This window comes from Alosa pseudoharengus, unplaced genomic scaffold, assembly GCF_046254945.1.
Source record: "Alosa pseudoharengus isolate Yale_2024_CS ecotype anadromous, Long Island Sound unplaced genomic scaffold, YU_APseudo_1.1 YU_APseudo_1.1_scf_10, whole genome shotgun sequence".
Taxonomy (NCBI): Eukaryota; Metazoa; Chordata; class Actinopteri; order Clupeiformes; family Clupeidae; genus Alosa; species Alosa pseudoharengus.
In genome coordinates, this window is record NW_027468565.1 from 19,322,885 (window position 1) to 19,335,255 (window position 12,371).

Below are 12,371 nucleotides of genomic sequence, written 5' to 3' on the forward strand. Positions count from 1 at the left end.
GGGCACTTTGCAAATTGAGTAGCCGATCATGTGACGTAATAACCTGTTCTGATCTACTTTGTAACAGAGAAAACAAAGGCACGATTAATCTGATCTAGAGTAGCCTATTCATTTCCGTCTAGTTTATATATATCATATATTTATTTATTTTTATTATTGAGGATAATTATATATATATATATATATATATATATATATATATATATATATATATATATATATATATATATATATATATATATATATATATACACACACACACACTTTTTATATTGAGGATAATTTAAACAGCACCAAAATGTCAGTCCAGCCAAACAGACTTACAGTAACTGTAGCAAAATAGATATAGGCTATAAAGCTATAAAGTCAATTTAAGTTTTATTGATGTTTCTCTTTTTTTCCATAGTTGAACAGAATCAAACATTTCCCGCAGATCTTTCAAACTAACCAACGCCCACATATGTCCTCCGAATAACAAAATAGTCTCACAGCCTGCAATTCAGTAGGTATGGCCTAGTAGTAGTATAGTATAGTAGGAATCAATTGCACGCTTTGTTTTCAGTGTTTTATCCTCTTAATTTTAAGAAAAAGAAAAAAGGTTACATAAAAAGTAGCCTACTGGATTACATGTTGTTAAATAAAAACGAACATCTTATTTCTTTTTCTTACATTTTATTAAGTTCACGTACATAAAATCATATCAAAATCTGAAAACGCTTGGGATTTTTTTTCAACATCGGCAGACAGCTGATCACAAAACAAGTCACTATGCGTCAATGTACAGAACACTCGAAACCTCCACGCGCTCTTCTGCGCTATTATGGTGATAGGCTAGTAGAAATCGACGATTTGTAATCATATAAAAGAGAAATCTTTTGAATTTGATGGGCTAACATCACATATAAACATTTAGGATATCTATCGTCCTATTTTCTAATGAAACACACATTAAAATACTTCTGTGTGACATGCCACGAACAAGTATCTCAGAGAAGAGAAAAGACACGTTCAGAATCAATCCGGAGAGGAGAGGATAGCACCCGTTCGTCATAAAGTCACACGTTTTAGAGTCTCACATTACATTTAACAGCGTCCGTTGAAATAGGCTTGAGTTAACTTTTTTCAAGCACTGTACGTACATGCTGTGACAATGGGTAAAGTGAAATCCCCCTAAGGGTGACGATACATGGTGCAACTTTTTGAGCAATGCTGCTGGTGCTGCGCAACCACACAACCACCTCTCTGTGTAGGATGGTCGTTATAATTTGCCTATTGATGATTACAGTTCAATATTGTCCAATATTGGATTGGGATTGTGATGGACCAACAATAATCACGAACATTGCCGGTAACATTGCTCAAAAAGTTGCTTTGTGTATCATCAGCTTAAGTCTCGAAGAACAATGGAACTAGTCAGTGCCTGGACACGTTCAATGTAACACGGCTATCCAGCAATCCGACCGACTGAAGCGGACGCTGAAATGTCACAAATGATACGCTTGCGGCTGCCTACGCCCTTCATAAAATTCGTTCCACTATCAGTCGAAATGTGTAAACACTGATGACTACAAAGTTTTATTCGATTGGCTTTTTTATGAAGTAGCCCATTTCCGTAGGCTACGTTTGACTGTACATTTTCTTCTCTCAGAAAAGACGGGTGATCCGTTCGCCCTATCCAGAGCGCTCAGTCTTAGTTTCATAAACCTCCCTTCCATTTGGAAAATCATAGCCTATACATCGATTGACACTGCACTGAGGTAAAATAGGCAACCCACCTTTATCAGGGCGATTACATGTGAAATGGTTGGTAGATTTCTGGTTGATAACATGATTAAAAGTTACTATTTTACAAGATCTTTGACCGTTATGAAATTGACTCAGCGACCAGGCTGTTTGTAATTGCCGTTGATTTCCTCTGAAATATTCACAGCCTCGGCCCCTAGGGGCAACCTGTCGCTGTATTCAGACCCCACCTCGAATTCCTCCTGCGTTTTGGACTGCGAGCCGGCAATGGACTCTGTTACCACGCTGCCCTCCATTTCACCTTCCCCATCCTCCTCTCCCTCTGCGTCTCCCTCAACATCACCCAGCTCACTCGGATTGAAGGTTTTCTCCGACTCCACAAAAGAGGCTCTCGGGTCAAAATCAGTAGTTATGTTTTTCTCCATCTGGTCGGGATTTTGAGCTTTCATAATTAGCTTGTAGGTCTTTCCCTGATACTTGTATAACAGATGACAACAGGTGGCTCCAAGCAGAGGTACAGTAGCCAAAGCCAGCAAGAAAATACTGACCACCACAATGATGAGCAGTGAGGGGATTTTCTTCCTGGTGGTAAACACAACCTGGACCTGACAGTCCTGACCCCCATAGGTGAGACAGAGTGTATAATTCGTGCCAGGCTTTAAGCCTTGGAAACGATAGGCGTTGACGCCATCCTCAATCTTGGACCACTGAACAACCGAGTGGCCGTTGCCAGTGCTGACACAAAGGTAAAGCATGTCCAGGGGGGATTTTTTTGTGATAGTCTGGTACAGGCTGAAGGGCTCCTTCTCCACGGTCTGCAGGTCTTGGGTGTGGCTGATCTGAAGGTTTGACTTGCTGTTGGCCAGCTTCAGTGGGTTCAGCTGGACTTTGGCCTCAGTCTCGGACACCTCCAGCGCAATCACCCCGAAATCAAAGGTGTACTGCTTGAGCTCGTCCAGGCTCAGGTTGAAAGCGTGGTTAGATATGTACTGTGTGCCGTCGTTTACACCACACTTGCTGGCAAAAGGCAGGTCTTTGGTGCCCTCTCCTATCTTCTCTGAGTCAGCCGTAACAGAGACTGACCCGGTTGGAAGTGTTTTGGGTTTATCCTCGGATTTGATCACATTGTTAATGGAGATCTTGGGGCCAGGTTTGCCGACAGGTGGGCGCACCTTGCCAGTAGAAGTGTCCAGCCCGGAATCAATGGCGTGTTTTGGGGTGCCAGCCATCACCACTTTGACGGTGCCCTCAGCTTTGCCCACTTCGTTGGCGGCAGAGCAGCTGTAGTTGCCATCTTCCTTCTTGCTCATGCGCGGGATGATCACGGTGCCATTTTGAAACACCAGGAAACGTGTGTTGGTCGTTGCATTGTTGATCGGGACCTCAGCATTTTCCACAAAAGTGGGCAGAGCGAACTGGAAGTGCTGCTTCCCGTTTACCACGTCCCACTGGACCTTTGGTTTGGGACTGCCCTGGGCCTCACAGGTCAAGATGACCTTGTATCCCTCATAGAGCTCAGTGGTCTCAACGTTGGGCTGATGGGTGATGGTAACAGTGGGTGCCTTGCAGTCCATTTTGGGCATATTCACCACGGACACCCCCTTGAGGTGCGTGGGCAACTCGCACACAATGTTCTCCTGCTCAGGCACCGTGATGGTCACCCCTCGAATCCAGTCCCTCAGCCACTCCAGGCTGCAGGAGCAGGTGAAGGGGTTGTTGTAGATCTGGAGGTGAGACAAGCTGAGGGACTCGAACGTGCCCTGCGCGATGGTGGTGAACTTGTTGTTGTTGATGCGGAGTGAGCGCAGCTCTTTGAGGGTGAGGAAAGCATCCTTGGGCAAGGACACCATCTCGTTGTTGTTCATTTTCAGGAGCTGCAGAGCAGTGAGGTTGACCAGGTCCTCCCAAGGGAAGTTGACGATCTTGTTGTAGCTGATGTCCAGGTTCCTCAGGTTGACCAGTGGGGCCAGGGTGTCCCGCTCCACGGTGACAATGGCGTTGTGGGCAAGCCACAGAGAGGTAATCATGGTGACATCGACAAAGCTCTTGGCCTTGAGCACCTGGATCTTGTTGGCCGACAGGCTGAGGGTCGTTACATTGGAAGGCAGTCCCACGGGCACGAGAAGCAGCTGTTTGGAAGCACAGTCCGCAAGCTGAACAGAATATTTATCCATGCAGTTACAGGGTTCAGGGCAGCCCTGCACTGTGCCAATCGCCACAGTCCATAAGCCGAAAATTAGCAGGTACCTGGAGTCCATTTTCAGTACCTGCGAGGAAAGCACTGGTTAGTATTGCAATACCCAGAATGAACTGATCATTTTCATTTCCTGATCATAAAAAAACACCTTGGAATAAAATACATTGAACTTCCTGATCGTGACTATGTAGCTTCTGATCACCTTCTTGTGCCAGAAATGCAGTAGCTTTATTATGCCACTTGAAATGTGGGGCAGTGTGTGAATTCTGTTTAGGCAGGACCGAGAGCTGCAGCTCGGAAGAGCGCAGAAAAGTCACTCACGGACAGGCAAAATAAAGCTCGCGTTTTACAGTTTACAGTTTGCGTCGACTAATAGCAGATCACAACACCAAATCATCAGCCTTTTTTTCTAAACCAGCCCTGGGTGTAGTTTATTCTACTTCTACTATTCTACTGCACACGAATACACAAATACAGAAATATATTCAGTAATTCCGAACTACTAAGTTCATGAATACATTTTATAAAACGACGTGGAAGCGCTTGTCCTTCTGCAGCACTGTGAGAGCTCTGTCCGTGGTGCTGAAAGCACCCCTGTCTGGCACACAGATGATCATGATTTGATTTGGCGACCTTTTCCCCCACACACAATGATAAATAATATTTAAGGATAAATGATAATAAGCTTACGCAAATTACAAAGCATGCACTAGAACTACATCTGCTACTGCGCATCGCATGGAAAGTCGAAAACGAGACTGAATAAGTTCAAGAATTTTTCATTTGTACACTTTTTCACACATTCTTGCCTTACATCGCATAATTTCCCTTTGGTAGATTATAGTTTAACACCTTCCTTACTCAGAAATGGTCTTACCTGATCATGGATTTCCAAGTCCTTTAATGCAATATAGTTTGTAAGGAACAGCAGTGGTATTTAATATGAACAGATATTAGAGGCTTAGTGCAGGAATATTGTAGCATATATTCGATCCTCTTGCATGACTTTGGAAGGCGGTGATGATGTTGGTGAAAGACAAACGAGGAGACATTTTTGTCTCAGTGTGATGTTGAACAATCCCGAGGCTGTTTTCTCTGTGCGGTTGAGTTTGAGTGGGATTCATTGCGCGTTCCCGCCTTCGTAGGGGAAGGGGAGGGCTTGTGAACGCGCGGCCTCTCCCATCTCTCCCATGTTAAAGCTACAGGGTCCTTGCCATCCCGAATGAATATTTATAATTTAGACACTGATGTTTAATTCATCTAGCTTCCTAAAGATCATCCCTGACCTCGTTCCATTGTGAAGACCAACACAATAAAAACAGCAGCTGATCATACCATTTAGCCTACTTGATTTTAAAGGTATTCTTAATTCTTAATTTTTAAACCAATTAGGGGACTGTCGTGCAGATGAATACCAGTCACAGAAGAACACGAGCCAGTCTTTAGCTGAGCACAATTATGAAATAATTCAAAGACTTTCCAGAATTTTCGAAACCTACCGGTATAAGGATTTTGTTCTGATGCGCCATGGGGATTAACTGTTTTAGTTGGTAAAAACCCATTAGCCTATTGACTTTAAACGCAGTCATGAAATTACAAGGTGTGAGATCAGACTTTATAACGTTGCTCAATGGTTGTCCCGTTGTTTACGTTGACTGTAACAGATGACATTCGTACAACACTAAATAAAGTGAACAGGATGTTGTTGAATAAGACCAACGTGAAAAAACTAACCATGGATATGCTTAGCAGCGATGTTTGTAAATGTAAAGGATGGGAAGAAATTATTTGAGATAAACTATCTCTAGACTACTGATCGGAGAAATACAAAAGAACACCGACTGTTGATTGTTAACACAGAAAAAGACCAGATGTAGTTGCGGTAGCCAGCCATCTTGTCCTATCTGTACGGCAACATTGTGGGCTAAAGGCTGTGTAGATGAGCGATAGTGTTAATGTGTGTTTACATGGCAGAGTCAGACATTCGGTTCTGCTGAGTAACTTTGGCAGACAGCACAGTGTGGTTGCACCCGAGAGCATCTTCTGTTAGTATATGGCTAAATGCTGCCACCTGCTGATGAACTTTGCACCACACATGTTGCACAAATTCCATGCTTTCAGTTTACGTGATCAGAAATGAAAAACCTAATCAGTCAAATCAAATATTTTTTGATTGATTGGTAGAATTTCTCTGACATTAAACCATGTTTTACATTTCAGTGGGTTGTAATGCTATCTTATTATATGTTGTCAGGTTTTTGTTTTGTTTGGCAGCACATTAATTTCCTTTCCCACAACAACTAAGTTATTTGATTATTACGCTGAAGAAACAAAACAACACTTATCTTTATTTCAACCTCACTATTCTCGACTTAACTAATTTGACCGCTGTGAAGGGCCGAAAAAGGGCCCTTTAGGATTGACCTGGATCAAGCAGAGGGACATTAAACAAACTTAAAATGAAAACGTCCCAAAACATCCCAAGGAGCACAAAAAGGCCAATGCCAGACAAATGAGCTCCTCTAAAAGGCCTGCCAGTCCAGACACCCTCCAAATACAGCAATGTGTATGTGAAAAGCGAAGGTCTCGCTTTCACGGGTCCCACCGTTAGTGAGCCTTAATTCCCTACACGCAGCTCCATTTACACCATTTACACTGATAAACGCATACAGTTCCCGACGTGCATCACATACACCGACCCGCGGCGTTTCAAAGCCTACCGTGCTAGCGACCGCTTCAAACATTATATTTAAAACAACCACAATGCATGTCAGTTCAGTCCACTACATTTATTAATCAACATACATCGCGAACAGTGAGGTACCCACTGACTCAGCTCCATTTGTTATTCCGTAGTAGCAATAAAATCACTTTTAAAACATACACAACACTCACGCATCTTGTTTGCCGACTTTCTGCTGGGTGCGTCCGAATACTGGTCCCCAGGGGAAACACGAACCGCATTGGAGCCAGTTCCTTATTCACTGTCCCGGGACAGTGGAAAGTGGGTTGTTTGGCGCGGGGGTGGTGAGTTGGCGTGTGTTTAATTAGTTTGTTATTATTTGTTCTGATTGTTGCATGTAAAGTCCCTGTCTGTATGTAAAGTATATGTGTGGCCATTTATGTATTTTGTATGGTAAAATTATGTGTTGTGTCATGTTATATATCTGTATGGAAAATGGTCCATAGCTATTCCACATGTATTACACCTTGTTGGACAGTGAGCTCTACCAATTCACTTTTGATTGGTAGGCCTATTTAAGGGAGAAAGAGAGTGGAATGGAGGAGTTGTTTGGAATGGCAGAGTACTGCGTCAGCTTGCTGTGAGGCTGTTCAGTGTGAGTTTGTAACGCCTATGATGGCCGGTTTTCTTTTTCTAAGTATTTTTGTTTGTTATTTCATATATTGCACCTGCGCACTGTAAATGAACCTGCACCTTATATTACATTACATTACATTTAGCAGACACTTTTTGACCAAAGTGACTTACATATGTCAGCTATATTACAAGGGATCACATTGTCCCCAGAGCAACTTGGGGTTAAGTGCCTTGCTCAAGGGCACAACGGTGGAAGCCGGGAATTGAACTGACAACTTTCAGGCTACTGCACGCTAGCCCAGCTCCTTAACCACTACACTACCACCGCCCCCCACTACACTACCACTGCACCTTTATCACTTAAAACTCGAGAGCTATTTGTTGTCTGCCAACCCTTCAACAACTGGAGTTTTCTGGACACGCCCATCCCTTAAATGTGAGTTGGGGGTTGCAAAGTCTCTTTCTCACAGTGTACAATATCTTGATCCAGAGCCACTGACCCAGAGTAAATATTGACAGGACCACTTCAAATAAATTCTAAATAAATTGTGTACATCTCCAAACTACAAAAATGTCCATGCCAGGCACACGAGGCATCCCTCCAAGGGCACCCTAATGTGGGTCCCCCAACCCCAAAATGTTGCCCACGATCTTAAAACTTCAGAAAATATGGGAAATAACTTTGAATAATTATAATTGTATTACTTTTAGAACAATAACCTTTCAGCCTATTAGAACACAAAATAGCCTGTGAAACAATTATACAATAGTATGATTCGGTGCTCTCCATATTTATTGGCATAAAGAACTTTTTTTTTGTTTTACCAAAATGCACAAGTCACAATCATTGGCACCCCTAGAAAATCTTTACCTCTACAAAATGCAACTGAAACTTTGTTTTTTTTTTAATTTTACACAACTTCTTTAAGGCATCAGATGACACAGAAGCTCCAAAACGGGTACCTACCTGAGAATGTCTGTATTTACAGTTAGAACAATTAAGATATTACAATCAAATGGAACCATTACAAACTTATTGAGGATCATGGTATCATACCAGTAAATCATTTTTAGATCAAAAGTTTGACTAATAAAAAGCAATGTAAACCTAACCTCCTTGGCAGGGGTAAATACATATATGACTGTGTGACTTCCATAAAGTGTAAGTCTAATATTTCACATCACAAATCAATAGGCTACAGAAACAAATAAAGATGGTTATGGTTATGGTTATGGGATTTAGCAGACGCCTTTGTCCAAACCGACACACAAATACAAAAACAACATAATGTTTAAAAATTTAACAGGGAACAGATTAGAATGTTGGTCAAACTATAAGGAGAATAGCAATAATAAACAACAATGCCAATTCAATCAATAGCCTAAAAAAATAAGCAATGAAAATGAGGGAAAAAAGCAATAATAAACAATAATGTCCATTCAATCAATAATATAAAAACAATGACATGGTAAGACTACATTAAGGAGAAAATCAATAATAAACAATAATGTCAAATTAATCAACAGCCTAATGGAAATAAAACAATATTATACAAACCATAACGCATAAGAAGCGCTTAAAGAACTAAGTGCATGTTAAACAGGAATGTCTTTAGATCCCTCTTAAACGACCCAAAACTACCACAGGAACGGAGAGCACTGGGCAACTCACCAACATGGAACCACTGAGGAAAAGAGTCTTGAATTAGACCTAGTGTTTATGACTGGTCGACACCACAGACGCTCATCAGAAGACCGCAGTGGGCGATTGGGGATGTACGTCTTGATTAAATTAACGTCTTGAATTAAAATAACTAGGAGCAGATCCAGTCAGTGTCCTAAAGGCCAAAGTGAGAGATAAAAATTTAATTCTGGCTTCTATAGGGAGCCAATGGAGAGTAACTCTAAAATATATGGAATAGTTTAGTGAATGTCTTTTAAAAAAAACAGTATTACGTTTTTTGGAGACTATATGCACCGGGCGACACCAATACTAGACAAAAGGCGCACACTTCACCTTCGCCAAAAAAAACAGTAGCCCATGTCATTGTCCACCTTACCTTGATCATCGACTTCATAGCTTAGCCACCTCTTTTTATTTTACCATTTGACTTACTTGCCTGAGAATGCCCATAAACTAAGCTCAAAATATTAAACCTGTATCCTACAATAAAGGAAAGGAAGGTTATAAGGCTACTGTTCTATTAAGTTGAAAATGTTGATACAAGGATACAAGGATACAAGGAATTTTATTGTCACATGCATATAGTTATTTCACTGCATTTCTTACATCCAGTAAATGGTTAAAGTAAAGTAGTAAAGTAGATGGTGGTGGATTTCCGCAGGTCTAAGTCCGCTCTGCTACCAGTCTCCATTGATGGGGTCAATGTGGAGGTGGTAAACACCACCAAGTTTAGAACAAGTTTAGAGGTGGAGAGCAAGGAAATCATGTAGAGCAGTGTTTCTCAAACTTGTTCTGACCAAGGACCACTTAACCAATAAAAAAAAAATCATAGACCACCTAGCTAAATAAATAAATAAATAAATAAAAGAGTAGACCTACTCCAACAGTATAGTACACAATAGGCCTACTCACTGAACCACCTTGCTTATTGTCTTTGCACCTTGCTTATTGTGTCAGAGGATTCATATGATTTAAACTGGCATAGATTACATAAATAGTGTTGCAGAACTGTTTGGATTTACATACAAGTTGGTTCAATATTGCACACAACTCATCTATATTATATTTTACCATTTCTGCTCGCGGACCACTTGGGGTAGCTTGCGGACCACACTTTAAGACCAGACATACTCTTTTTGCATTCTTCCCATTGACCTGTAGGGGTCATCAAAGAGTAAACAGACCATCTCTGCCCCCTGAGTGACAGGTGCATACAGTTTATCAAGCAGGAGAGTTACCTCAGCAGTAAAGTCCCACTGACTGTTTCTTCTAGGTAGGAATATGGATTGCTGTTTTACTCAGGCCTTACTTACCCAGGCTGAGGCAGTTTTTGAGAGATTGGCCTAGCTTTTCCTGTTTCCTTTTGGAAATTGGGCCAGAAGTTTTTTGCATTGTCCTGCTTACAAACAATCTAACAGCACTGAAAACATCCTTAGGAGAGGTAATTACTCTGGCAGACATCAGCGAAGAAGAGCAGAATAAAAATAAAAAGCCTAGCAACAGTGTCACTGTGCAGCTAAGAGGCTTTACAGAAGGAGAGCTCATTAAGGCCAGACAGAGTTCAACTGGGATTCAACTGATTCACCCGGTGATCCTTACTGTGCATGTACTCTACCAACACCTGCTATGAGTGGACAGTGTGGTACATCACACCAGTGGGTGGTGTTGCCGACATACTCCTGTCCACTCAGAAAAATGATGAATGTTTTCGAGCCCTCTTTTACCAATGTAAACATCCGTCTGAAGGTTCCGGCACAGGCTCCCACTTGGCAGAGTGGGAGTGCAGATTCTTGAATCGAGTTCAGTAGCCTACCACTTTGCTGACCTTTGATGACACACACATGCCCAGACAGTTATCGTAATACAAGACATTTAATTAAAGTCTGAGGCAAGTTTAGAGTAGGAAGAATTGAATAAAATCAAAAGATGGAGAAGTCATGAGTTGAGGGGATGTTTTGACGTGGAATAAGGTCACATGTTGTGTGAGATGGAGAGGGAGTAATTTGTCATGTCGGCCATACCTCTAAATTAAAGTGTTGACACAGTTGTGTATGTACAAAGTCCTTGTTTTCAGAGATATATGGGCTGCGTAAGCTGTTTTAATCATGACCGACAGACAACAGGCTCTCTGAACTCTTCCCCTCCCCTCCTGGGTACTCCCTCACAGCCTGGGCCAGTTTATAGGCACTTGCTGAAACCTATTTGCTGCACACAGAGGCTGCTTGGTTGGTGATTTTGTGTTGTCTGGTGTGGTTCGTTGTCAGTATTTGTTGGTAGAGAACCCATCATGAGTGTGGAGGGGGGTGAATGTTGGACACTAGCACCACTGTTGAGCCTTCTGGAGGTGTCATGGGCCTAATTCAATGAAAGCAGGAAGGAAGTTGCCTTAAATAAGGTGCCTGCTTGACAACCCCAGTGAAATGCTCTTGAAGGCTGCTCTGTTGGTGATGCTTTTGTTAGTGATTTGTTAGTGATTTTGGTTTTGACAGTAAATAGGCTTGGTTGTAGATTGGCCGCTGTGTGAAATCCCCTACCTATAGCACAAGGAATTGAACATCTATCCTGTGTATATTTGAAATGACATGCATTCTATTTATTCTCTATTTGTGGTCAACTATGATGAGGTGCAGACATGGCAAAGGTGTTGAATTCATACTCAGAGAAGCCACAACAGACCAGACATTGACTCATGTCATGCACTGCTACTGTATTTAAAACTTCCACTTACAGACACAAGCTTTACTTGTCAGAAGAGTATTTTAGGACACATCTATTCTTGCAGTGTGAAGATCAAGTTTAAAAAAAATAAATAATAAAAACAGATGGTGCTGCACCTGTGCAAAAGATAGCATAACTATTTTCATTTAGCACATACATTTGTCAACATTTGTCAAATTGGCTTGTATTATAATCATGAGAATAAAAACAACTTTATGTTCTCCAATTTCAGTTCAATATTTCTCTGGCTGGGACATGGTTGACATCCTGTGTAACCCTAAGGAATGTCTATCCTTTATGCAGTATTAGCAGTAAATATGCCCTTTTTTGGCGTTAAGAGCATCCTTATTTACTTTTCCCATTTTAAATATTTACAACTTTTTCGGGTACCCAAACGCACTGTTTAAAGCTCAGTTTGCAGTGCACCAGAGTGCAAGCATGAGTCCCTGTGGAAGGTAATAGTCCAAATGTGATCTCTCTGATCAAAGCCAGACCTAATTACGAGAGCTGATCTCTGTCCTGAATCAGTCTCCTCCTGATCCTGCATCCTGGAACAGCTTCAGCACTTAATGCTAAATATACAGGTGGCCCAGCTGAACATGTCCTTCCACTGTAGGTTACCTAGCATGTGATCATCTTGCAGATAAAGAGGCGCTGCTATTTCCTACTCAGTGGAACTGCATAAACCCTCTGAGTGAGGCGAGTGGTGC

The 12,371-nt window shown here is 41.7% G+C and overlaps 1 protein-coding gene across 1 annotated transcript; it reads right to left on the reverse strand.

The window, feature by feature from the left end:
* Nucleotides 1–264: 264 nt before the first annotated feature.
* islr2 (immunoglobulin superfamily containing leucine-rich repeat 2) lies at nucleotides 265–5,146 on the reverse strand. Its single transcript, XM_076266749.1, has 2 exons — nucleotides 4,818–5,146; nucleotides 265–4,010 (listed from the first exon to the last, which is right to left on the reverse strand). Exon 2 carries the CDS (start codon nucleotides 3,999–4,001, stop codon nucleotides 1,878–1,880), a length of 2,124 nt encoding a protein of 707 aa, XP_076122864.1. The 5' UTR covers nucleotides 4,002–4,010; nucleotides 4,818–5,146; the 3' UTR covers nucleotides 265–1,877.
* Between the last annotated feature and the right edge of the window lie 7,225 nt (nucleotides 5,147–12,371).